The sequence below is a fragment of the Pezoporus flaviventris genome, unplaced genomic scaffold (genome assembly GCF_033815535.1).
Source record: "Pezoporus flaviventris isolate CSIRO_AGI_PZ_B2104156 unplaced genomic scaffold, CSIRO_AGI_Pfla_v1 ptg000036l, whole genome shotgun sequence".
In the NCBI taxonomy this organism is placed as follows: domain Eukaryota; kingdom Metazoa; phylum Chordata; class Aves; order Psittaciformes; family Psittacidae; genus Pezoporus; species Pezoporus flaviventris.
In genome coordinates, this window is record NW_026892584.1 from 5,585,581 (window position 1) to 5,613,430 (window position 27,850).

The 27,850-nt window shown below is 35.8% G+C and overlaps 1 protein-coding gene across 1 annotated transcript in view; it reads left to right on the plus strand.

Moving 5' to 3' along the window:
- Window positions 1–26,696, plus strand: part of SBF2 (SET binding factor 2) — a 261,395-nt gene extending 234,699 nt beyond the window's left edge. The window contains exons 32-42 of the mRNA XM_061462974.1: window positions 65–241; window positions 3,777–3,878; window positions 5,099–5,284; window positions 9,754–9,880; window positions 11,248–11,375; window positions 13,286–13,519; window positions 19,885–19,989; window positions 21,462–21,655; window positions 22,068–22,155; window positions 23,699–23,830; window positions 24,125–26,696. Of these exons, the coding sequence (XP_061318958.1) occupies window positions 65–241; window positions 3,777–3,878; window positions 5,099–5,284; window positions 9,754–9,880; window positions 11,248–11,375; window positions 13,286–13,519; window positions 19,885–19,989; window positions 21,462–21,655; window positions 22,068–22,155; window positions 23,699–23,830; window positions 24,125–24,223 (1,572 nt within the window). The 3' untranslated portion in view covers window positions 24,224–26,696. The remainder of the gene's footprint in view (window positions 1–64; window positions 242–3,776; window positions 3,879–5,098; window positions 5,285–9,753; window positions 9,881–11,247; window positions 11,376–13,285; window positions 13,520–19,884; window positions 19,990–21,461; window positions 21,656–22,067; window positions 22,156–23,698; window positions 23,831–24,124) is intronic.
- The last annotated feature ends 1,154 nt before the right edge of the window (window positions 26,697–27,850 follow it).

Genomic DNA, 27,850 nt, shown 5'->3' on the forward strand with positions numbered 1-27,850 from the left:
GGGACTGTCAGTGAAAAATATGCTTCCCTTTTAAATTGCATCTGCTGATGTCCTTTTCATACAGGGATTCAAACTTGATTTTGCTTTGAATTGCGAATTTGTTCCTGTTGAATTCAGTGACATCCGACAGACAAAGGCAAGCTTTAAAAAGCTGATGAGAGCTTGTGTTCCCAGCACTATTCCTACAGATTCTGAGGCAACATTCCTTAAAGCACTTGGGGAGTCAGAGTGGTTCCCACAGGTAATTTATGTGACAGATACCTCTAACAATCTATATGCATGCGGTTCTGCTTACACAAAATAAATTTCAGGCTCTCCTGACAGAGAACTATTGTGTTCTAACCAGCTGTTCTTCTTTGTTCATTGTAACTGTTTTGCATATTATCAGTTCTGTCATTCCACAAGCATTATTATTTTAATGCAATCATAACATGTACAAATGTGGGAGGCACTTTTTATGGCATAATTTATGGCTTATAGCATGGAACACATACACAAGTAGAGGTGACCGTTTTTTCTGTCTATATAAATTTATGGTCTTGGTTTTCACTGCTTTTTCTTAAATATTTTAAAAATTAAAAAAAAAAGTATGGAACAATAAATGAACCTTTTGATTTTAAAACTGACATACTGCTCTTCATAAGTGTTCTCATTCTGATTTTCCATATGCACAAGTACTTAGCAAATAAACTAGCATCTGTTACCTGTTGTTGGGGTATGGCAAAGTGTTTGCAGGAGAGAGGGGATTCTTTGTGTGTTAATCTGTTTTCTCTGTATCTGTTCCTTTACATCCCTGTCCCATATTCCCTTACACAAAGATTAACCAAACAAAAACAGGGATGGAAGTAACTACAGGATGCAAATTACGAAGAATGTGGGACAGTCAGCTCTTTGCATATCTAAAACTGTTTCAATTATAGTGAATGTTCTGAGCAGTTTTATGTTATGTTTGGAATATTCTTCTTAAATGCAATTAATCATAGAAATCAGAATAGACTCCTGTGCTGCTTACTTAAGGAGGAAATAGCATGTAACACAATCATTTCAGTAATTATGCATTAAAAAAGGTACTCCTGATTGAAATGTGCTACACAGTGCAAAGGCAGGCTTAATTTCTTCCCTTGAGGTGTGATCACTCCATAGAGAGCACAGGAGTTGGTCATTGCTGTGTCTGGCCACCATATTCTTCAGGAAGGGGAGAAGCGTGAAGAGCATGAAAACTTGACTCCATCATCGTGAACATTTTCATTCACAGAGTAGTTGAGCAAGCTAATAAATGTAGGTAAATGAATATCACTTTGATGAAATAAACATGTCCCTATGTCACCATTTAAACCCAGGCGGTAACTCAATACCAGAGTCACTCGCTCACCTACGTCTTCCCCCCCTCTCAAGTGGGATGGGGAGGAGAATGAAAGAAATGTAAAACCCACGGGTTGAGATAAAAGTTTAAAACCTAAAATACAATATCATGATATTAGTAGTGATGATGACAAGGAAAATAGCAAGGGGAGAGAATATAAAAGCCAAAAGGGGAAAGGGAAATGATAAACAGCAGTGATGTTTATCATCAAAGTGATTTTTATGATGAACAATACAATTGCTCACCACCCACCAACCAATACCCAGCCTGACCTGAGCAGCGATCAATCCCTTCTGAGTGACTCCCCCCGGTTTATATATTGGGCATGACATGCTGTGGTATGGATGTGGTAGCCCCTTTGGCTAGTTTGGGTCAGGTGTCCTGTCTCTGCTTCCTCCTGACTTCTTGTGCCTCTCCTCACTAGCAGAGGATGACAGACTGAAAAGTCCTTGGCCAGGGTACGTGCTACTGAGCAACAACTAAAGCATTGGTGTGTTATCAGCACTGTTCTCAGACTAAAGCGAAAACACAGCAAAACTGTACCAGCTACTAGGAAGAAAATTGACTCTATTCCAGCCAAAACGAGGACTATAAGAGCACAGAGGTCAAGGGGAGTTTATAACATTCAAATTAGTCTCTTCTGGTGTATTTTGGAGGAAAGGTAATAGTGAATCTCTTTTTGCTTAGGACTAGATCATAATGTAACACATTAGCTGTGTTCATTTAAACCACATTTCTATGGTTTAAATCATGTCATATGTGACTTAAGTAATAAAGTAAATTTATGACTAATTTGATACATTTTCTACTATTCCTGTGAAAGTACATAGATCTGTCATTTTGGAAATGTGGTTTTATTGTGGGAAGCTTTCCTCTCTTGGACAATAGAAGTTGCACAGTATTGACTTTGGCACTTACAGGCTAAATACTTGTTTATAAGGGTGTGAATTCATAAGAAGAAATTTAAAGTTCTGCCCTATTTTCCTTATACAAATGATACAGATGTTATTTTGCATTTTTATATACTGAATCTGTGTAATCAGATTGCATATCAGTTTCTGTATTAAGGTTGCAAAAAACAGCGTTTCTTCTATTCACCTGTCTGAAAGTATGGAACAATAAACAAGCCACTCTATTTTAAAAGTGGTGCTCATTTCGGTCTTTTCCTATTAAAAATTGCAGGAAAATTAGTTTCTTTTATTTTCTAAGCAATGGCTATATGAATGTTCAGAGGAGTGAAGTGGTTTCCATCACAATTACCATCTTAATATTCATAGGATTGGGGTTTTTTAATATTGTTCTCCCTGACTCACTTTCCTGTGCCTTCTGTACTTTCCAAAATTTCTTTTTTCCTTGCATAAATGACCTTAGACATCTCTTGCATTTTTTTTTCTTTGGTTTCCTGTACTGCTTTCTCCCTTCTTCCAGGCTTTCAGCTTTCTTACTTCATTTTGAAGTTGAATTGTATTCAGTGCTCTGCAAAGAGCAGTTTCATTCTGCTGTAAAAGCCTGAATTGCCGATGTACGGTCTGTTATGATGTTTACCAAGAATGCCATCACGGCATGACAAAAATAGTACAAACATAACAAATATTTTCATTGTAGTAATAATAATGTATAGTCTCATAGTAAAATCAAATTGCCCAAATTCACTTAATTTTTTTTTAACCTGCTTATACCTATCATGTTTGAATCAATTTCTTTCAAGTCAATAATCCTTCCCAGAGGAATAAACTACCCCATCTGCTCAAGGAATTTTAGTATCATTACATAATGAATACTAAATGCAAATAGTTTGTGCTCTTTCCATATGTTTTAGCCAGTCCACACAAATATAAGAAACACTGTTTAATCTACCTGAACTATTTCCAGATTATAGAAATAGCATTTTTCTGTGTTTGTTTTCAAGTTTGAAGGGGGGGGGTGGGGGTGTTATTCTCTCTGTTACTGTTACGAATTTCATTGCAGACCTCCATGGGATTGAGCATTAGAAATACTGTCTTGTAAATATCTTACATGGGTTCTCCCATTAAAGTACTTAGTGACTTTGTGGAACCTTAATATTTCACAGGAAGTTATTTTAGTGTTAAGCCCAGGATGGAATTTCGCTACAATAAATCTGTCAAGTGTGTTGTTCCCATTCTCCTTTTTATGACAGCTATTTTGTTACAGTACTCATTGGTTTTAATAGCTTAAGTTCTTATCTTCAAATTTTTTCTCAGTTTTGTTGTAGTTTAGATTAAAATCCTGAGACTGCTACATTTTATAGCTTTCTAATCTGTTGCATCAATGCATTTCTCTCCACCATATGTAGATTTTGGAATACATATTTAATATTAAATATGAAAATATTATATTGATAATATCTAGAAAGTTATACTTGAGTATGTTACTCATTTTTGATACTTTATAGCTTCACAGGATAATGCAGTTGGGTGTCGTCATCTCTGAGCTCCTTGAAAATGGTTCTTCTGTTATGGTTTGTTTGGAGGATGGCTGGGATATTACTGCACAAGTAAGCTTCTATTAAAACCTTGAAATAGCTAAATATTAAGAAAAAAACCACCAAACAATAGTGGCTGATAATTTGGCTATAACATTAATCAATTTGTGTTGTGGCAGCAGGGAAAAAAATAGAAAACACGAATTCTTGTACTCATTTGCATTTACATTATAAAACAGTTTCTTAAAATGAGTTTGTCCCATAGGTCCTGATGGAATTACAGCTCTAAGACTTAGATATAAAATCTTCATTCCTGCACCTGACCATATATGCGAATGAAAGCTGAAAGTTCTCACAGCTTTTCATTTATCTTTGTAAACATAGTTCACTTTCAGCATAGGAGGGAAGGAGAGGAATTCTTTCTCTTGCTGTTTGTTTTCCATAAATGAAGTTAGGAGATCACACACAGAGAGAAAACTAAATTTGTGCCAAAGAGACTGTAACACCTGCTGCAAGAACAGATCAGCCCAACAGATAACTTTCTGAATCAAACTATAAATTAGGTGAAGGAAGACCTGCTGCTTTGTTTAATGAATGCATTGTGTACATGTAGTTGTGTCATATTTCAGAAGATAAACACAGATATCAGTAATTCTAGTAAATAAAAACTTTGTGTGCAGCCAACACCCTGATAGCAGGCAAACCCACAAAAGAATGTTAACATAATTATTGGAATCATTGTCAAAAAATGAAGAATAGAGATGTGGACATAAACAGCTGGAAGTGAAAGAAGTTGGTGCTACATTTTAGTCTCCTGAAATGCTGTGTGTAAAAACAGGCTGAAATTGGCTAGTGAGCACCATAGCATGGCAACACTGCAGAAACTCTAGTGTCACCTTCAGGACCAATTCTTTAACACTTTTTTTGCTGAGGTAACCAATACTATTTTATAAATGTTTATTATGCTGTTTTATTACCAAAAGTGGTTTTATTTCAAATGTATTTTAAATGTGGTAAGCACTATAATGACTTCCAAAGTCTATAGTTGATCAGGTTTGACTTTTACAGTATTGTAAAATCTCAATTTATTTGAAGCTTTTTCGTGTGAAATATGATTTGGTTTGTTTTATAAAACTACGTAATATATTTGGTAAAATACTTGTAATTGAGTTATATGAAGGCCTCTGTTTCCTTGAACTATGAACAGCTTATAGAATATTTATATTAATTGACTGAAGTGTTTTCCTAACTTCTGTCACTTTTTACACAGTATATCCTGTCTTGTTATCTAGGTAGTGTCTCTGGTGCAGTTACTCAGCGATCCTTTCTATAGGACTCTTGAAGGTTTTCGAATGCTGGTGGAAAAAGAGTGGCTCTCTTTTGGTCATAAATTCAGTCAACGTAGTAGTCTGACTCTGAATTGTCAGGGTAGTGGATTTGCTCCTGTCTTCTTACAGTTCTTGGACTGTGTGCATCAGGTAAGTCAATCTCTAGTTTTAGTTTACAAGAAGAATTAACAAATAAGTGCATAGATGCCTCTATTTCAGATGTTATAGCTGGGGGTTTGAGAGAAGACTAGCAGCCTCCTTCTCTGGGTTTTATTGAAGTGAATGAATTTCACCTCATAAAGAGCTGGAATGGTTGCCTAGAGGGGGCTGATCCAGCCACACAAAACAGACCAAAAGGAATGGTTGGCATTACAGATCTTCTGAGGTCATTTATGCAGGTTTCAAATAGAAGTTTTTTAAGCTTAAGACTGCCTTTTGGCAGCCTGGGGCACCTTTATTCGAAAGAAGAAATTGACTGACTGTCAGTGCAGTGACTAGACAGTTTTTTATTCCTTGTGCTTGACAGTGAGTTTTGAAGAGGCCTTATACTCCATCAGTTCGGGAAAAAAACAACCTATAAACCGGGGGGGGGGGGGAGGGGGGGGCTGAGATGTCCTTGTTTTTATATATACTGCATGTTCAAGAGAAGGTGAACACCAGCAGTTACATTGTTTATGCAGAACTTAGGTTGATGTCGTGTTTTAAGCCCAGCTTGTAACTCAGAAACCAAACAGCCCTTCACTCACTCACTCCCCTTCCTCCCCCCGCTCCCAGATGGATGGGGAGGAGAATCGAAAGAATTTAACTCCCACAGGTTGAGATAAGAACAGTCCAGTATCTAAGGTATAACACAAAACCACTGCTGCTACCACCAATAATAGCAATGATAAGGGAAATAACAAGGGAAGAGAATACAGCTGCTCACCACCTGCCGACTGCCCAACCCTAGCAGTGATCTAGCCCTTTTGGGTAACTGCCCCCAGTTTATATAGTGGGCATGACGTGCTGTGGTATGGAAGACCCCTTTGGTTAGTTTGGGTCAGGTGTCCTGTCTCTGCTTCCTCCCAGCTTCCCCTCCTCCCTGGCAGAGCATGAGACTCAGAAAGTCCTTGGTCAGAGTAAACATTACTGAGCAGCAGCTAAAAACATTGGTGTTATCAGTGCTGTTCCCAGGCTGAAAGTCAAAAACACAGTGCTGCACCAGCTACTACGAGGGAGAAAAATGGCTGCTACTGCTGAACCCAGGACAATTAAGAATATTACACTCGTTTCAAGTTAATTCTGAAGTCTGTCCTTTTTTTTATCTCAAGCCAGTAAGTATAAATGCTTTGCAGACATTAAATACGAGCAACCATCATTATTGCTGTCTTGCAAGTTAATAACCCTATTCTTGGAATTTGGTTTGATTTCTATAGCTTTCCCCACTAGAAAACGGTAGAAGTATGTGTCATATCTGTTTCATCAATCTATTTCTCAATGGCTGTCTTCCTGAGGTTTTTATTTTAAATGGAGAGATTTCTCCAAAGATAATCAGTACTGCATTTTTTAATTCAAACAAGTTAATCTGCCCAATTGTCACACTAACTAATCCTTCCAACAGCTTAAGGTTATTGCTCCTTTTCTGGAGTAGAAAAAACAAATTCTTGGTGCAGTGGCTGCACAGGACAGAATAGCCATGTCTTCCAGTACTGGAACCCATCTGCTTGGGGGTTAATTCAGTTCTGTGTGTAAATCATTTGTCTGGTGCTGTATTCTGTCTGCTGTAAGATGTCTTCTCCAAGCTTTAATGAACTTATTAAATAAGTCTGTGCATTAGTAGAAAGGAGAAAACCTATGTATGATTTCAAGCAGTAGTGTAATTTTGAAGTAAATCCCTCCAGCATCTCTCCTTACCATATGTTGATGTCCTTTTGGTGCATGTGTACTACATTTTTCTTAGAAGCATTTAACCCCAAGGTTCTGCTTCTGGTATGTACTAAATATTCACCATCTCTTAAAAGATGATTCATCACCTAGCTTAAAACTATTGGGGTCATCAATGTACAATGGGGTCACAACTCAACCGAACTAGATCTGGTCCGAAGTAAAACAACAAATATGTAACGGAGCTGCAGGGACTTCAGCACCAGCTGCTTCAGTCTGTTTACTCCTTTTGTTCCAAATTACTTGCTTATGTAGATGTAGCCTATATCCTGTTTCTCACCCTAGAAACACTTTGCTCCAGTTTTACTGTAATAAATCTCAGAAAGATGGCGTAAAGAAAAGCAAGGAAATTATCCACGCATACCTGTAGAGTAATTTTTTCTCCAGTCAGGATTTTGGTTTGTTGTCGTGCAACAGAATGTACCATGTTTTCTTCAAGGCAAAATATTTGATTTTTCTCTAAGTCATGTTTAACACAACCTGGAGTTCTAAGAACATGGAATAATAGATTATAAACATCTTGTCTTAAAAAGTTAGGATGAAATGTAGAGTGGGATAAATCCTTTTTGTTAACAAATGTCAGGTGTGATTTTGTCTCAAACTGCAAGATGCCTAAATTGTTCTACTATAGATGTGAATGTGTCAAAGAAATAGAAGAAAGTTGCTGTGGTAATTCATCTCAGCAGCTTTAATGCATGTCACTAGGTAGCTGACTCTTCTCTATATCCTTTAATATAAAGTATAACAGTTATTAACAGATAAATTTTACAGGAAGTTCTGTATTTTCTGGTTTTTGCTTTTAAGCTGTGACCACCTGCCCTGGGTGCAGCTCTGTTAGCAGAAGGATTGCCTCCCACAGGCCATCTGGAGCTATTCGTCACTTCTTCGCTGGTGGAGATACTACCCTTCCAGTCTGTTAGCAAAGGTGTTCATGTGAACCTGCCTGCCATTTCCTATCAAAATAGTAGAAAAATACTGGTAGGAAAGGCTATCTTATTTTTATGGGTGTCAATTTAGAAGCAGTTCAGCACATCAATCTGAAGGAGGCAATAACTTCTCATGAGGGAAGATAGAGCTGTCTAGGGGTTATAATCTTTTCAGCCAGTGTTATGTTCAGCCAAGAAAGCACATGGGTACACAGATTTACTGCATAATCAGTGTAATATATATAATATAGACTTGTCTGTTAGAAAAAATCTTTAAGCTAAATGACTTACAATCCTATTTAGAATACAGCTCTGAGTAATTTTTTCTAGAAATGGACTTACAAATGTTAGATTCCTAGCTCACAATGGCATAGTATTTACATACCAAATTCCAACAGTATGGTTGTAAACTCTAGGGAAGACTTTTGAGATAAAATGAATGGATAAAGTTTCATAGGAATTTACTGTGAAAAATAACTTTACTGAAGATTTATACTTGAACATTTCTGTAAAGTTTCATCGATTTCTGTGCAACTTATTAGACAACTACAGAATCTGATTAGATTGCAGCTTGACCCTGAAGTGTAATGTATTACGATCAAGTGTTTTAAAATCACCCATTCACCAGAAATAAACATTTGGTCCTTTCAAAATATTTTTACCCATTATAGTCTCAACGTGCTATGTTCAGTAAGAAAGTCACCAGAGAACTAGTATGTGCATTAAATGTCATGAGTTAAACTAAAGATTCTGAGAAAACAAATGAAGCAGTAATTCCTGAATTAGAACTGCATCATCATGTAAAAAGTCATTGTTTATGCCAATATCTCCAGGTGTCAGCTGAATTATTAATTCAAAATCATTCTTTCACCATAGAAGCATCTGGCAGATTCTCTGTTTCCAAGACAACCGAGTTTATGCATGTGATGTCACTGCAGGAAGCTTTTCTTATTTTTCTTCTGTACCTATGTGGTAATTTATTGCATATAATTGAAGTGTAATGATTTTCTAGAACTGACTTCTTTTAACCTCAATAAGCAGCTCTGTTACAGCACCCCGTGTATAAAGGGAGGTGAGGGTGCTACTCCCATGGTAGATGTAGTCAGTTATTCCGGTATTTGCAGGAATACCCTCCTAATGGTTACTAGCACAGGAGATTTTGGAGTGCAATATTTCTTACTTAAACTAAGTACATATTGATATCTAATGGGATTGGAAAACTGGCCGATAGTAGTGTAAGATTCTTAAATATATTTAGGAGATATTTAAGTTAATTGGAGCATGTAGATTTGAAAAAGAATTCAAAAATAATGATTTTCTCTAATCATAATATTAGAAGCACCTGTTGGTTTACTCAGGTTGTAATAGTTCATATCATATGGCGATTAAGCATTTTAAAAGATGATGTAGTTGTAATTTTCAAAGATACCCCATCCCTGTAGACTTACCTTTCTAGGTAGTATGTGTTGAAATTGTCAAGTATGAAACATTGCTTCTAACTTACATGTAAATTTGGAGTATATCCCTTAAAATCAGTGAATTAACTGAAACAGCAATAAGGAGTTATTGGAGAGAAACCAGCTATACTTAACTTCAGCTTAGTTGGTTATGTTGTCTACAGTACGGATGTATTTATTGTCAGCATTCACAGGGGATTTATTTTGCTGTCATATTGCACATCATTATTTTTACACATCCCTTTGTATTATATCTCAATATCCTCTTTTTTTCCTTCTTTTTTTTTCTTTTTTTTCTACTTTTTTTTTTTAGATTCATAACCAGTACCCAACAGAATTTGAATTCAATCAATATTATCTGAAGTTTCTGGCTTTTCATCACGTATCAAATCGATTTAAAACTTTTCTTCTGGATTCAGATTACGAAAGACTAGAACATGGTATGTGTGATGTTTGTTTATTGCATATTGGTTGCGTAGTTGTCAGGGTTTTTATTGTCAATATTTGGTCTACAAATTTGCCTAGTTTGAGATAGTCCAGTAATTGCATGGTGATGATGTAATGAATTCCATTTGAAGAACATAAATCAAAATTAGGGGGAAGAACATGTAGAATTCTCTGAATTTGATTCCTGAACCATGCTATTGATTTGACTAAAGGAAAATAGAAGAAATGAGTGTCATGCCTCTGGGTCTTTTAGCAATTTATCCACATGATTCTGTTTCCTCTATTAAATACCTTATTTTAACAGAAAAAAAGTCCTTAGGAATCTTCAGCGGGTGCATGAGGTTTCAGGAGAGGAAAGCTTTCCCATCTGTTATCTCTCACTTCTTTCTCTTGTGTTCTTTCAGTGTTTCTCTTCTTTTGTATTTCCTTTTACTGCATCTGTCATATGCAACCTTACTGATTCCAAAGTCTTATCTACTCTAAGTGCCCTTTTAATAAGACCACACAACCACAGCTGAGGCTTTTCTTGGAATTTGTTCACTGAGCAAAACGCTTAGGTGCTCTGAATTGCACTGCTTCGTGGGGTGGTTCTCATGGCATACAATTTGAATGCTTCTCTTAAGAACTGTAGAAACTGTGGAACAGGTGGAGCAACCATTTTATTTTAACAAAAAAGTTAATTTCCATTATATGCCTCCATTTGAACAAAAACAAGAAGTTGGAATCAATGACTTTTGTGATTCCTTCCAACTTGGATTGTTAGATGATTCTACAAGGACAGAGAAGGGTTAGGTGGGAGGAGGTATTAGTTTATTTAAGGGTAATTTGCTTTCAAATACAATTTAATGCAATATAAAATCCTGTTCCAGTAGATTTTGGATAATCTGTATGTCCTTTCAAAGTAATTTCAGATAGCACAAATATATGGCTGATGTGTTTACACTAACCTAATTTGTTTTCCCTGAAATGAGTCAGCGAGTAAATAATTTTAGGGAAATGAGTTACTTGCAGGTAAGTGATGCAGCTGGTGCAGCAGACTGTAATGGGTAGTCACCTCAGGTAGTGTGGGGCAGAATCAGTTAGCAGGGCTTAGTGGTCTGCTAAGTCAGCATAGCTGCAAGAAGAAAGGGGAATTCATAAATACACACAAGTATTTCTGTAGATTTCAGAACAGGTTTATAATATAATACTACTGAATAGCTGCAGCTGCAAACCACAGAAGTTATTTCATCAGATACAATCTCTTGTTGCAGTGGCATTTGATAGTAGATTTATTATGTGAAATTCCTTTTATCTGTGCTTTAGTGTTTGTTACTTATTATACTAAAGCTACCCTTGTTGCCATTGTTTCTTTCTCTAGGGACATTATTTGAAGATAAAGGAGATAAACATGCCAAAAAAGGAGTTTGTATTTGGGAATGTATTGAAAAGATGCACAAAAGGAGCCCTATTTTCTTCAATTACCTCTATGCCCCTGCTGAAATAGAGGTACGATTTTTTAAAAAACAAACAGGTGGTTTGTTATTCTGAGTGATTCCGTGAGTACATTTTGCTATCTTAATTGTTCTCAGCTGAATTAAGCATTTGATGGACAGTTGACCCAGACCCACATTTGTTGGTTGGATCAGTGTGTCTCACAGGCTTAGTTATGGAAATGTCATTTAAAGAGCCACATTCTGGAATATGTATTTATGCATCTTGCGGAAGTAAATGAGGATCTGTCTTTCATTTCATTTAATTATATGAATGATTATAAAAATTATCTTAAAGTTTACGCAGACTGTTAAAAAAATTACATGCTGTAAGCCATAATTATGGGGAAATGAGTTTAGAGTGATAATGAGATACATTTCATAATGATCTGATTGAATCACTATCTATATCACTGTCTCATATGTCCACTAGATTTGACTGTGTCTTGAATAATTATATAGAATTCACAATACACTTGCCATTACAGAATTGTGCAGTAGCCAGGGAAGCAGTCAAGATACCTCAGAAACTGCAAGAAAAGGGTCTGTTTTTACTGTAGCTCGGGGTGCAAGGCTGTTTTTAAGATGTTCCTGCCATCCACTGCCCCACGTGTTTATTCCTGTGCTGTTCTCTGCTGCTTTGGCAGTGAGCTTCACCCTGATAAATCATTGTTTGCATGTCTGTCCACTGCTGGTGACCAGAAAACATAATGACATAAGAGTCTCCACTGTCTCAGAGGCCAGGGCACAACTAATATTTTTGTTGGTGTTTCTTGGTTTTCTTTTTTCCTCAAGTTGTTTCACCACATTGTATTTTAGCACACATAGTACCTTGTGCTCAAATCTGCTATATAAACTGATCTCATTTAAAAAAAGTAGAAATAATTATTTCCTTTAAGATACTTTGAGTCTGCATCAGATCTTTATTGCAGTCAAAGGTGCTGCTCCCCTCAACCCCCCCCCACACACCACATGCACATGCAGTTATACTTACCTAATAAAGTGGTAGTGCAAGAGGAAGGAGGGAAAAAACAAAGAGGGTGGTATTCAGTGAATCGAAAGTGCTGCAGATATCTTTGTTTTAGAGAAACATTTATATTTTCTGTAGAACCCTCACTGTGATGAATTTGGAGCTTGAATGATTGCCTGTTCACTGTATGTTCTATACATTTTGCTGTAAGCATAGCCTGATTAGTAAGCAATCAGGAGTGGGTTTTGATATTTTTATAGTGTTAGAAACTTTTTCCTCATATGAAATGCTAACATGGTAGCAGAATTAGGCATAATAGCAGAAATAGTCATTATGACTAAGCATCATTCTTCAGACTTTAATCTTGTCTGTTCACCTGAGGTAGTAACACCCTTCAGGTAAGGTGCATGCAAACTGAAAATCTTATTTTATTTTTTTAAAAGGAAAAAACCAAACAACAACAACAGAATATTTAATACGAAGTACTCTGTTTTAAACTATTCTGAAAGATCTGCAGTCTCTGGCTGCCTGCTTATTACTGTGGTTTTTCCAAGTAGCATGTCCACCTATGTTAGATAGCCTATGTCCTTTCTGTCATGGTAGAGTCTTAGATTTTCTGCTGAGAAAAACTGAAGGGTGACTGCTGTCAATTACCTTTTGTATCTTTAACAGGAGGCACAAAGACTGTGAAGGTACCAGTGGCATACGCTGAATTAGAGTTCTTGGTAGGCACTTGATTTAGCAGAAGGATAAATATGAGCAATATATTCCCAAAACTAGTATTACTTTTAGGTTTTGATCTGACCGAGCCAAGTGGAAATTACCAAACTGCAGCACAACTGACCAAGTCCAATATACTGTTCAATTTAGAATGATCTAGAAAAATGTAAGCATTGTATTGTGAGTCTGAAGCTCAAAGACTTTCTGTCATTATAACAAAACTTTCTTTCAAATAGGCACTGAAACCAAATGTAAATATGTCCAGCCTCAAAAAGTGGGATTATTATGTGGAAGAGATTTTGGCTACAGGTCCTTCCTATGATTGGACCATGGTAACTGCCAAATGCAATGTTTCAGAGGAAACTGACCAATCGGATGGTTCATTCTCTCAAACTAAGAGGAAAATAGTATGGCCATGTTATGATGATGTTAAAAAAATACAGCCTGATGCCATCAGCAGCCTTTTAAATGTAAGTACATGCATTACACAGACCAGTAAGTTCTTTTATGCTCATGAAATTAACATTTACTTTTTAAGTTAATGCCTTATAGATATACTGTTATTAAAAGGATCATGATAGATGTGAAAACAGGTGTTTAGTAAAACTAACCGGGTGATATTGAGAAGTGATGGTTGGTCTGGGAATTAGTTGGACTTCTTGCAAAGCTTATGTTGTTCTGAATGAACACTTTTCTGGGAGTACACTCTAACAGTAGTTAGTAACTATGAGAAAGACAGTCATGGATTCTGTCTTTTTTATATAATAAGGTACATAGTATAATACATTTTTAGGTTACCTTTTATAGGAAATACAAGAACTGTCATTTTAACTTGAGCACATGTGGAATCTGGCTTTCTTTTCCTCTTTCTACTCAGTTTAGAGTAGGTGTGTAGTAAAATGACTAAGACATAGATTTCCAGACAGATAACAAAATGTGACACTAGTTGATTTTAACAAGGGGGAGGCAGATACACAAACATAAACTGAACATCTTGGCCCAAATTTCTCAGATAGCTTTCCATGATTGATCTCAATTTATTCATGTTTGTTAGGACCGAAATGTAAACTTAGATTCTTTAGAATATTTTGGTCATATATGCCATATATGGTAATAAAAACTTGAAATATATGTGTGATATTGGCTTTTTCTTGTTTCAGCTTATGTAGACTGCTTAGGTTTTGTTGTTTCTTCATTAGAAGATTAAAAAGAATCCTATTATCATGATAATTATTGTAGTTGATTTAATATCTGTATTTTCTTAAATGTTTATTGGTTGATTATAATTAATTAACAGTCCTAATATTTATATTAGTATCTTAATTGATAGTGTGGGAAAATGACAAAGGCATTATTCACTTCCCGGAGCTATTGTTTCAGGCCGCCTGCATATTCAGATACAGGTCACTATATACAGTTTTTCACTTTGAAATCTATTTGCAGAATTTACCTTCTATTAAAGCTAGGATTACAGAGACTAATACTCCCAATGCTTGGAAAATTGGGGTATGCTGTGGGTCCCCAAACTACTCTGCAGCAAAGATGATATTTAGCAAAGTTTTAAGGCAGGAAGTTTCTGAATGGATTTGAGTCCTTGAGGATAGACTTGCTTTTGCTAGAGAGTTAACTTTATTCTGGCACATTCCCGAAAATTCTTTTCTTTCATTCATTCCAGTCATAATTGATCAAACACAGGAACAATGCCCCGTTAAACAATAATAAATTAATCACTTGTAAAACTCCCCTTGACTCAGAATAAGATAGCCAGAACTTCTCAGAGCTTACAACTTCAAATGCAAAGAGCAAGCTGTCTCTCAGCAGGGGTCATATCAGGAATTCCTTAGCAAAAAAAAAGCCAGAGAGCTTTCATATCAGGTAACTAGAGGCCAGAAGTAAAACAGGAATAGAGCAAGTGTTCTTCTGCGTTTCTTCCTGGTGTAAATGCCAAACTATCCATATCCACAGCTGTGAGAAACTGCCATATAACAGGGAAATCAGACCTATAATATTCTAAAGATATGTAGGTCAGGTTTTATAGAGTTTAAATGTTGTTTGTAAATTAGATTATAGTAATAAAAGATAGCGATGGAGAGGAACATTTGGAAAACTTTGAAGAGGTTGTATAAAGGTTACAAAAATATTCTTGTAAGTTCAAAAAGCAAAGTGAACTTTCTTTTAAAACAAGCTGTTAATTTAGGGCTATTGCTGATGTAGGAGAAAGACCTCTCTTGAATCATAAATCTATTGAGAATGTGTTGGTATCCAAAAAATGTTTGAACTGAAACCATATTTAGCAATTGTAAATTACTAGGGAAGGTTGATTCTCCCTTAGTTTATAATGAGAAGCCCAAATTTGTTTGTTCTAAAGATATTTTTGAGTTGAAAACTAGATAGTGCTCTTCAGGACCTAAAGCTGAAGCAGAGAAGTTAATGAGTGTCTTAATTGAGAATTTTCCTTGGTAGAATGTGGTGCTCTTCTATGAAGAGCAAAAGGTGTAATTCTTTAAATGTTCTAATGTGTTTTTGGTCCATAACAGTTCACCTTTAAACAAATGTGTGATGGTTCTCTTATTTCCATAAATCCTTATGTTTCTGAGTTTTAGGAAGTTGACCAGTTAGCACATTTCATTAATTTAGTCCTAAATTAAGCCTTTTAAAGTTTGCTGGTGATAAAATGCATTGTAAAATACAGATTTCTGTATAAAGCTTCTCAATTCACTTCTACCACATCAGAGACAAAAATATGAGCTAGGTTGTTCAAATCTTACATTCTCAAAAGTGTACCTTGGAGACAAAATGTTCAAAAGCAGATCCAGACAGAGGTGCTCCCCTTTAAGACAATTTTCTGGTGGCCTTTCTGCATAATAGAAATCAGAAAGAAGGTACTGATGTTAAGAGTAGCTACATAGCCATTTTTAAAGAAAATGAAAGGTAATTATGGAACAGCATACCTATGCCTTTATTTTCTTTTAGAGATTAGTTACAAATAGTTTTAGCAGAATTTTTCCATTTAAAAAAGGTAGATTTTGCCAAAAAACTTCTGTTTCTTTTTTTTCCCCTAAGCACTTGCTTTCATTACTTGAAAAATTCAGTAAGACAACACCACAGGGTAGTACATCCAAGAGCCATGTCTTCAGTACAGGGTAAATTTCTGGGTTAAATGTTTCCCATGAAGACTAGCTCTTCAAATGATCCTTTGACATGAGTATGTTGTGATACATTATAAATAAGCTAACTTATCTAAGTGATGTTCAACAAAGGAAAGTGCAGAGTCCTGTGGCTGGGGAGGAGCAGCCCCATGCACCAGTGTACACTGGGGGCACCCAGGTGGGAACCATCTTTGCAGAAAGGGACTGGCTGTTCTGGGGAACAGCAAGCTGATCATGAGCCAACAACACGTCCTTGCAGGTGCGATGGCTAGTGGTATTCTGGGATGGATTAGGAGTATTGCCTGCAGGTTGAGGGAAGCGATCCTTTTCCTTTAGCCAGCCCTGCAAAAGCCAAACGTGTAGTATTATGCCCTATTCTGGACTCCTTGGTAAAAGAACAAGATGGTGCTACTGGAGAGAGTCCAGCAAATGGCCACAAAGACGATTAGGGGATTGGAACATCTCTTCAATGAGGAAGGCCTGAGAGAGCTGGGACTGTTCAGCCTGCAGAAGAGAAGACTCAGGGTAATCTTATCAATTTATATAGATATCTGAATAGAATGTGTAAAGAAGACAGAGTAAAACTCTTTTCAGTAGTACCCAGTGACAAGACCAGAGGCAGTGGGCGCAAACTGAAGCACAGGAGGTTCCATCTAAACCATCAGGACACACTTTTTCACTGTGAGGATGGCTGAACACTGGCACAGATTGCCCTGAGAGGTTGAGTATCTCTATCACTGGAGATACTTAGAAGCCATCTGTGGACAGTCCTGGCAACTGGCTCTAGATGGCCCTGCTTCAGCAGGGGAGCTTGACCAGATGACCTCCAGAGGTCACTTCCAGCCCTAACCATTCTGTGATACACGCCTGCTTTCCAGTTGTATTAGAGGTAGTAATCTACCGGTATTTTAGTGAAAATACAAGTCAAATCCTGGAGGGCAGACACATCTCCACTGTTTCCTGCTAATTTGCTGGCATTCCTAAAAGGTATTCGGTCTTCATAATTCATACAGATTCCAGTACTTTTAAGAATTGTGAGAGGTGAACCTACACATTCTGTTATTCCAAATAAGCAGTTACATCACTTAACATTAGATGGTGATTGCTCAGCAAGAGGTTGGCAAACTCAAAAGATGCCAGTCATCCAAATTAACTCTGCTGTAAATATACACTGTAAAGAACTATGGCTATATAAGGGGTCAATGAATAACCAGCAAAACAATAAAAATAGTGCTTCAGAGTGTGAGCTTGCAGTTATGTGCCAGAAAGACTGGTCCATCAAAATGGACCCTCAACCATGAAGTTTATTCCAAATACTGAACAAGCAGTCATGTACAGTGTGTTGCGCTCGCAAGTCTGAATGCTTGACAAAGGCAGTAATTAGTCACTGGATACACGTTCAAGTATCTTTCCATTTGTGGTCAAAGTCTTGGAAGCCTTCTAGCCCAGGAGTTATATATACTGACAAGGAAGGGCTCACAAAACAGGGTGCTCTGTCACAGTCAAAAGAGCTGACTAGTGAAGGACTTTATCCAGATTGGTTTGTGTGCACAAACACATTGTGGTATCAAAGGAGGTGATCGGTGTCCGCAGTTCTGGAATGTCTCCAAAGTTAACTCCTGTCTGTACCATTGAGATATTACGAAGCAGATTACTTAGCAGATGCATCTTCTGAAAGGCACAGTAATGCTAATCATTTGTATTAACCAATTTCAGGAAATCGATACTCATACATCCACAGATTGTATTTGCTACAGCCTTTCTTTTTATATGTATTGACTTCTGTTCCCATAAGTTTAGGCAACAGGGAATGAGCCAAAAAGATAAATTTAAGGCATTTTTCTCTTAAGGAAATGCAGCTATTCATAGTCCATTGCATATGTGGAAGAAAAAAAAACCTGACATTTTCAGTAAAATTTAGAACTGAAGGAACAAGAGTAAATCTTAATGATTTATTGCCATGTAAGTTTTTTTTTATATGGGGTTTATTAAAGGAGAATGTATTCCAAACTTTTCAATTTATATGTAGGAGATTGTTGAAAGGTTTTCATTTTAAGTTCTGGAAGCACTACTCATTGTAGAGCCAAAAAAAGAAGGAATGTGACCCAGTTGCTAAGTAACAAGTTTCATTTACTTCCAGATTCTGCAGAGAAAGACTCAGAAGTCAAGACTAGGGCACAAAGAATGATCAGATTAAAACCTGACTAACTTTCAGCACAAAAGAGTTTGTATCCTTTTACCGCAATTTGGAAAGCCTTTTACATAAAAAGTCTGTGTTAAATTGATTCAGTCATTTGTATCTCATCAGGAAACATTTTACACTCAGCACTTTGAAAGAGGAACAAGTAACCTAGAGAAGCCTTTAGTCTGGCTTGTGTTCAGCACTCCTTATTTTGTATCTACCTATGAAGATACTCCAAACAAAACTATTCTGGTTTTATTTCTTGGTGGGAAGAGAATCCCAGAATATTTAATGTATATATGGCTTTCAGCTATCTTCAGTATTTAAAACTTCTGATTTGAGTCTTGCTGATAAGACAGATTTCTTATATTTAATTTTACTTATGCATTTCCTAACTTACTTTCAGCAGGGAAGAGTTTGTAGAAATGTTTTGTTCAATATTGGCTTTTTTATTTTCAATTCAGATATCAAGATTTTTCTGGTCAAATATAGTAATTTTCTGTAAGTCTTTCAATCAATAACAATACCCCGAAGAAACTGTCATTCTAGAAGACCATTAGGAGTTGGAGAGTATCATGAAATCGGCTTAAATCACTTGGTGTGGTAGAAGTAAATAAAGACAGAGACTTACTGTCTCTCCTTTGAAAATAAATGCCCTGGGTTTTAGTTAGTTTTTATATAGCATGAGAATTCTCTCTCATGTGGCAGGCTTTGGTTCTATCAATACTTAATTGGATTTCAAAATTGAGGTTTTAATTTGATTTCATTAAGGTTCATATTTTAGTAACAATATAGTTATTAAAAGTAAAAATATAGAAAGGGAGCATGGTGAGGAATATGGACCACGTATCAAAGTAATGACAAACGTATTGATGACTGTTCAGAAGTAAACATAAACTAATGAAATTGCCTCTTTTTACTTGGCATGCACTGTCTTATTAACAGGAAATAACCTTAACTGGAGGTTATCGACATAGGTCATATTCCCAAGTTCCACAACAAGAACATGTTGTTTCAGTTTGGTATCCAAACTGAATAAATCTTTCTGTTTCATTTCCTTCTTTTATTACAGCTTTGTATCACATTTTATCAACCAGGGTAAATGTTAATATTGGCATTGTATAATGTTGGTGTCACAGCACAGAATTTGTTCTTTGTAAATATTTTTATAAAAATATAGCCTATCCTTACCATTGTCATGTTTCTATTGTGGCAATTGGTGTTGAATTTTGTGTGTTCAGAACTGGCAGAGAACTGAGAGCATAATGGCTCCTCCAGCCTGTGACATGCAAGAACAACTTTGTGGCTGATGCTGTATTTGGTTGCTTTCGACTCCTGAGTCTGGTAGATTTCAGTGTATAGCTAGTTTGACAGAAGTTTTTCTGCTTTACTAGTCAACACAGCCTAAAAATTACCCATGAAAAATATTGACTAGAAAATGGTTGTACAAAAATGATTGCAAGAAGTGATTCTGTTATCAGAAAACTCTTGTTATTTGTTTCAGGAAATCGAAAAGTTGGAAAGTAAATTAAATCAGAGCCCAGAAAGGTGGCAGTTTCTGTGGGAAAGAGTCAAAATAAGTCTAAAAGATGATACCAGGCAAGACAATGTAAGTAGTAAAAGAGCTCATTCAACAGAGCATTCCATTCCTGCTATATAGGCTACCTGGGGCACTAACAAAATCACTGTATTTCTTGGAGTAAAATACTGCTTTCAGAAATGTTGTTCTAACCCACTACACTGACTTTGTATTTCTGTATGTAGAAAAACATGTTTATGCTTGTGCTATTTACCTAATGGCTTTACCAGAGTAGATTAGGATACACAGACAAAATAAGCATGAGCATATGACTTTATATATTGAAAAGATTCTTGAAGTGCAAAAAAAAAACTAATTTCCTAAAATTAGCCAAAAGGACATAACAGTTTCAGAAATAAGTAAAGATATTTCCATGTCTAAATGGAATTTTGGAACTGTAGATTCTAGTAAAGGTCAGAAGCGTTCATGCTTGTGTTTCCAGTTCTTCGTTCATGCTTGTGTTTCCAGTTCTTCGTTCATGCTTGTGTTTCCAGTTCTTGACTGTGGTAAAAACAATCGCTAACAATATAGATATTTTCTAAGTCAAAGGCTGATTTTTTTTTTTTAATCTACTTTCACTAGGAAGAATGATACTGCTTTTGTGAGCTGTTCCTATAAATTTGGCACAATGAGTTGCCAGCTGAAGACTGTACCTTAAGTCTTCAGCTTCATGTGCTTGTTCAGATTTGCCAGCTTTCATGTAATGTTTAGTCCACAGCACTACTTTGTTATTTATCCTTTCCTCTCAGAAAAGGAATCTGCTTTATGTCTGTCAGTTATTAAAGCTCACTTTATACCCTAGATAAAGTCAAGATGAAAAAAAAAAAAAAAAATCTAGCAAAGCAGAGGGGTTTTTTATTGAATTGGAAGCAGAATAGAAAATGCAAGTATAAATATACCTGATATCAGTCTCCTGTCCTAGCTGTTATTTAAGGATTCTCAGATAAATGCAATAGCTAACATCAGTCCCAAAGAACTCTATCTCTAGGATGCTGTCATTAGATTAAGACCAAACTTAGGATGCCTCTTCCTCCAGGTTATTGAGATTCTATAAAAATAATTTATATTGGATCTGTAAAGTAGCTCTTGGAAACTGCACTCTTTTTGCCTTCCATCTCTCTCTCCTTTCTTTCCCTTCCTTTTTCCTTCCTTCTCTATGAAAGTAGGGAAATTTATTGTATCCAAATGTCTTGACTAATTCTGGATCCTTCTGAGAAATCAAGGGAGACCTTGTTCAAGATTTTGTCACTGGAGTATGGAAGGCTTTTTTGAAATATGGATTTTTCACACCATGTGAACTGTTATGCTTAAGAAATGCATTGAATTACCATCCCTCTGACTTCTTTTCTGAGGCAGTACTGACTCGTAGTATGAAGATTTTTTTGGTCTCATAGTAATTCACAGCTTGTGTTGTACCACGTATTATCAGTGTAAAGTTGAGACAGTCTCACAATGCAAGACACATTGTGTTACCTTTCTTCTTTTATTTTCATATTATTTAGCTCCGAAGAGATCCTTCTGGCTCCTCAGGAATGATGTCAGCTAATCTACATTCCTATCAAAAGAGGTCTTTGTTGGAAATACCTGGCAGTGGGCTGGGTGAGGAACAGAGTGCAAGTATCTCTCCCTCTAATGGAGTAGACAGAAGAACAACTACACTATACAATCATTTCACATCAAAGAATGATGAAAATAGGTAAACGGAATAATTACAGAGTGTTTATGCACTTTTTATTAGACAGGTACAAGTCTCTGTTTAAGGAAAAAAAAATCACATTTTCATATGCACAGAATGCTTTATTCCTTCATAGTGGTTTTGTTTTTCTGTTATCTTGATGGGTGGGCCTCTTTCTCCTAGCAGTAGCTTTCAGTCTTCCACTTTATATGCACAAGCAAATTGTAGCTGCACATTTAATGCATCCAAAGTACTGAAACAGTGTTTACCAGTATATCACAGTTACCAATAACTAAACTACTGGTTTAAAACAAATTTGGTTTACTGCAGTAAAAGAAGTGTTTCAGTATGTATGTAGTCATTTGGTGGCTTTTATGTATCATTAATATTCATATTATAGAGTCAAGCCTTCTGTGTTTTCTGTACCTTTCAGATCTTTTGAAGGTACGCTATACAAAAGAGGAGCTTTACTAAAAGGTTGGAAACCTCGCTGGTTTGTGCTGGATGTGACAAAACACCAGGTAAAACTTTTTCAGATATTGGACTTGTTTATGACTAGTTTGCTGCTTTTTCATTGACTGAGTTTGTATAGATTGAGTTTACAACTGCTAATAATGATTTTTTTAGATGTGTATTTATGCAGTATGTTTGTTACATCATTATAGACCATATATCTGTGTTTATCTTGTGTATCTCATAGCAGGTACACCGTTCTGAATGGACAGAGGTTTTTTTACTATTTTGGGGTTTGGTTTGGTTTGTTTTAAACAGTAGTAAATGTTTAGCATATAATCATAAAAGACTTTTTAGACTGGAAGTCATGCATTATTGTTTGGGTACAAGCATTTTTTGCCTGCCTCATACCTCAGGAGAAAAAAAGCCAGGTAGTGCCTGGGGACATTTTCTGGGCATTAAGGTACACAAGCAATACAATCAGTTTTTTTAAAGCACTGAGCACTGTTAACTCTAGAATGTCATTGAGGAATTAAGTGGTAAGCATAATTTATTCTTTAATTTAACCAAAAGAACTAAAAGCTCTTTCTGAGTGCAATTGGGATGCTGGGAGCTAATAAGGTAACTGATAGCAAGTTTCGTTCAGGCATTCATATTGAAACAGTAGTAGTTATTGTAAGCTCAGTGTGTATTTTGCAGCCTCTTTGTTCCTCAAGCACTTTGCCATTAGCATTTTTCCTTGCAAACAAAAAGATATGTATACTCTGGGTATACAGAAGAAACAATTCCATTTTGCAGAAGAGAAAAATACTTGTAAAATTTTTGTATAATCAAATATCCTCCTGAGTTTCATAGTTGTAGGATTAATACAGTTCTTACCTGGAATTCTATTGTTTGACCTTGCTGTGAAGGTTGCTTCATTATTTTGCATTGATTTCTGGGATTTTTTTTTTTTCCTCACTTTTCTTTAAGTAAGAGATTTTCTCTTTTGGAACTTGTTTGCACACTGGAACCCAGTTTGCAGAGTGGTTAACATTCATACCAAAGTATCTTTGCAAGGAGAGAAAAAAAAGGCAAGCTTCTTTCAAACTGCTAAGTGCAGTATAGCAAAATGTGAGGTTTCTGTGCAGTTTGTAATTATCTAAAATTAAATTTTTTCTGATCATTTTTAATCCTTGAAATGTAGAGAGTAATTGTTTTGTTAATTCCTTGGTGAAGTAAAGCTTTTGTATTCGTTTCAAAGTAATGAACAGTGATTAGGTGGTTTCTGTTAGAAAAACTGATAAAGAATGCTGAATCCTAAAGACTATGTTCCACTTTCAACCTTCACACGTCCTCTGACCAGACACAGTGAAGGAATAGTTGAAGCTTCTCTTCTCTGAAAATCTGGTAACAAAATGCTCCTTCCCCAACTCTATGTCTGCACAAGAGCACAAGGTGGAGACTTCTCTGTTCTCAGTTTTGTCTTAGAAATTTCCCATGTCTGATGTCCTTGGGTCCTAATAACACTTGTGCCTCTCAACCTTACCATTCCATGTTGTATCTAGGAAAACAGAAGTGAAATGTCCATCTAAGTAGCATATTTGGATTTTTTTTTCTCTTGTGGTCTAGCTGCGATACTATGATTCTGGTGAGGATACAAGCTGTAAGGGACACATAGACCTTGCAGAAGTAGAAACTGTGATTCCTGCTTCTCCAACAATTGGAGCCCCAAAACATGCAAGTGAAAAAGCTTTTTTTGATGTAAGTATTTCTGGATTTTAATTATATTTATGTGAAAGTTTCTTTACTTGGTGTATTGAACCTTCTACTACTTTCCATCCTGCTGGGAGGCATGAGCTAGGGAGGAGCAGTCATGCCAACTCAAGACAAAAAATTTTTGCATAGCTAGAATCTGGCTCTCTCAATAGCAGTAGTTAAAAAAAAATGGTACGTTCAGACCCAATTAGTGCATTGAATATTACAGCTTAAAGTATGCAAGTTTCATTTTCTATTTTATGTGTTGCCTATTTTCATGTTCTTATTTTTCCTTTGCAGTTGAAGACAAATAAACGTGTATATAATTTTTGCGCCCAAGATGCACAGAGCGCTCAACAGTGGATGGATAGGATCCAGAGTTGCATTTCAGATGCTTAGAAAGGAAATATGTTCCATGATAAAGACACGTTTAAAGCATCTCTTCCTGTAAGAAGCTAAGTTCTGAAATGTTACTGACAGACAGCCTTCCTTGCATTTCAGCCATAAAAATTCATAATATGCTAAAATTCCCTTCCTATTCAATAATTATAACCACTGTAACTGCTATTTTTTTTTCTGCAGGGAGGACTTTGAAAAATAATCATCCATTTATCCTGAATTTCCACTTCCTTCAGTACAATTCCTAGCTATAAAAGTGGTCTGTATTTGCACTATCACCTAATCATGGTTTTATCATTTCAGAGATCTTCCATTAAGAATCCTGTCCAGAGGAAATTGTAGAAATTTTCCCTCCAACAGGAAGTGAACTTACACTTTATTTATATTTTCAAGCAAAATGTTCTTATTTCCAAGCTAGTCATGCATAAGAGGGAACATACCTACAGTTCCTTTAAATAAATAAATAAATGAAGCCTGAAAGTCCAGTGACGTATATATCAGGTTGCCAGTTTTTATAGACAGTTGATACTTTTAAAGACCAAAAAGTGAAATTGCCTGATACCAGACTTCCAAGTGTCTTATCAGTGTGCAGGTCATTCTCTAATGTTGCGCTTTATTGAGCGCTTCTGCAATGTGGTTGCTCTATTTCAAATTCTAGGGATTATCTGGAGATCATAGCACTTTTCTTTTTAGATTCTATTTGCAATGGTGTAAATGAAATAAAACTGGCTGACACTATCCAGGAGAAATGGAAAACAAAAAAGGAATTTAGTAGAAGAAAGATCTCTTATGTGTGAGTTGTGTATGTTAACTTATATGCTGTTCTGCTCACTGTAAAATACAAAATGACAAATGTAATAATGCACTAAACAATGAAGCAAGCACTTGCACTGAAATCTTTAAAATGCAGACATTTTGCAGGACAGAGCTAAGTTATTTATAGCAGAACAATATTAGCTCATTAACAAAATTACAGATATTAAATATGTACATAATCAGGTTTGATGTGTCATGATTTGATACTTTTTAAACATTTTTGCACATGAATTGGAAGACTGTTTATAGATTTTTACATTTGATAAAATTGTGTTTGTTCAGCTTAGAATCCTGGCAAAACATTTTTAATAGCCCCAAGATAGTAGAAATTTTACAATCTGCAGATAGTGGTGGCATTGAGTAGAGTACGTAGGTAATTAAGCCATTGTTTTTATTTTAAAATGTTCATATTTTAAATAGCACACTAATCTTACAAAAGTTTTGTATATACGATTCACTATTTTCTCATTTTTCCAGATGTTCTGCTTGTAATTTACTGTCAGCCTAACCAAACTGACTATACCTATAAGATTTTTCAGTTACTAAATTGTTTGTGGGTTTGTTTGGGTGTTTTTATAACTAATGTATTTTGTCAGAAAGGAACACAAACTTCTCACCACACACAATAGGAAATGCAGCTGGTTTTAATGCATTTACAATTTCAAGACAAAAATATGAAGGATTTTTCTAGCATTTTTCAATTGACAGATTTCCACCTGTGACAATGGTGTTTGCACATTTGTATTTTTCTTTGTATATGAAGTACTTTTATATGTACTTTGTAAAATACTGATCCTGTTCTTCAGTTATATGAAAATATACATACCAGTCCTTATTTTGTAACTAGTTAATTTTAAATCTTGTATGTTATGTGATATATGTATGCTAACCATCTTGTAATAAATACACTTCTTAAGGAAAAGTAAAACCTTTCCTTTTACTGTAAAAGAGAAAAAAGCAAGACCCACGTATTTCCACAGGCACAAGACAAATCCTTATTTACTCTGTGTTAAGAATAGCAGGTGTATTAAAAACTATGTGGTCTTTTGTATACTTGTAAATATTCTTACATAAGAGTTGCACTTGAGCATCCTTAACTCAAACATTTGTCAACAGTAACACTAAAGACTAAAGAAATCAGAATTTAAAGCAAAATTACCATTCTAACAAGTCTCAATGTATAGCCTTTACTAAAAGGCTAAATACATATAATATTCATACTAAGTTACTGAATAATGATGTTAATTTTTTAACTTTTTTTTAATCCTATTTGGTATCACAACATAAATCAACTGCATAGTTTCACCCTGGAATGTATCTCACTCATTTATATCACCTTATGCAAAACTTATCTAGTTCATAAGAAATAAAACATAAAAAGTGACAAAGTCTTACTTGAGAATATGCATCTAAATTGAATTACTGAGTGACATGTGGGATAGCCTAGATAAAATGGAAAGGGAATGTGTGACAGAGGTAAGGGACTTGTGACAATTCTTGGATGCTGTGGTGCTTAAGTGGTAAGGTTTGCATATTGAGCTTGGCATGGATGCTAATGTTGCCTTAAATGTTGATCTCAATTTTTAGTGTCTGTATTGATGGAAAATGAACTTGAGCAACTTAACTTAAAAATACCTAAATAAAAGCTTAAATGAGATTTTTTTTTTTATATTTGTGGTGTTTATATAAGGTATATACAAAGGAATCATAGGCATAGGCTCTTGGTGTGAAGATACAAGGTTTGCAATTTGCAGTGCCCCTGGGGGTCTCTTTTATACAAAATGAAGATTCAAACAGAGACTTCGAGAAAATGCAGAGAAGTTAGCAAAGCATAAGCTATGGGGTTTGTCAGTGTGTTTGAGTTGTGGCAGCAGAAGTAGAAAATTAGGGACAGAGAATTTGCTTGGGAAGAATTCTTTGTACAAAGGGATCCATCTTCATATTCTGTGAAAATATTTCAGAAAAAGGAGCCCATCCAGTTGGGGCTGAAGTAAACATGTGCTCCCTCTGGTGTGTTGTGTTACTGTTTCCATACTGTGTATCATAACATTCCCACCGTAGAAAAGAGAATTATCAGAGGCTTTGTATAAAGGGGTAAGATCGATTGCCCATCTCTCTGTTGAGTATCAAAAGGCCCACATAATAGGTGACAGGATGAACTGAATTTACATTTTGAAGGGTTGCTACCAGAATATTATATTAGTAATTACTCTTTCCTATCTAACATACAAGTATTTTCTGTAAAACTCCTTACTTTTGATGGAACTTTAGGATTAGTGTTCTAAATAATAAAATACTTAGCATGCCACATGTGTGGGTCACTGGTTATGTAATAATACACAAACAGCTAACAGACACAGGAACAAATGTTCAGTATTTTGCATCACATCCCACACACATTATTTGCATCTGATATTTTGTCAATTGCAGACATAACAAAAATGTGGTGATCTTGTCCAAATTACTGTCATTTTGCCTTTTTCATCCTGTAATATTCTTGGAGTATGTCTCAGTGGCTGCACCACATTTCACATTTTTCATATTTGTGATCATCCAAATATTTTGTCTGTTCATGATTATCCTGTGTTTGCTTTGGGGAGTCAGAAAACTGAAATGAATCTACCAGTTCCCTGGTTATGCTAAAGTTCATGCAGAGTATCATTGTCGCACCTAATTTCTGAGGTTTTGTCTGTATTTGATCTGTTTCTTCCCAGATTTTTGGCTACCATGCAAGCCAAGGGCATTATTAGCATCCACATTATCGTTTAGGAAATTTTCATCTTTGAGTTTCTTCACATACAACTTTTTCTC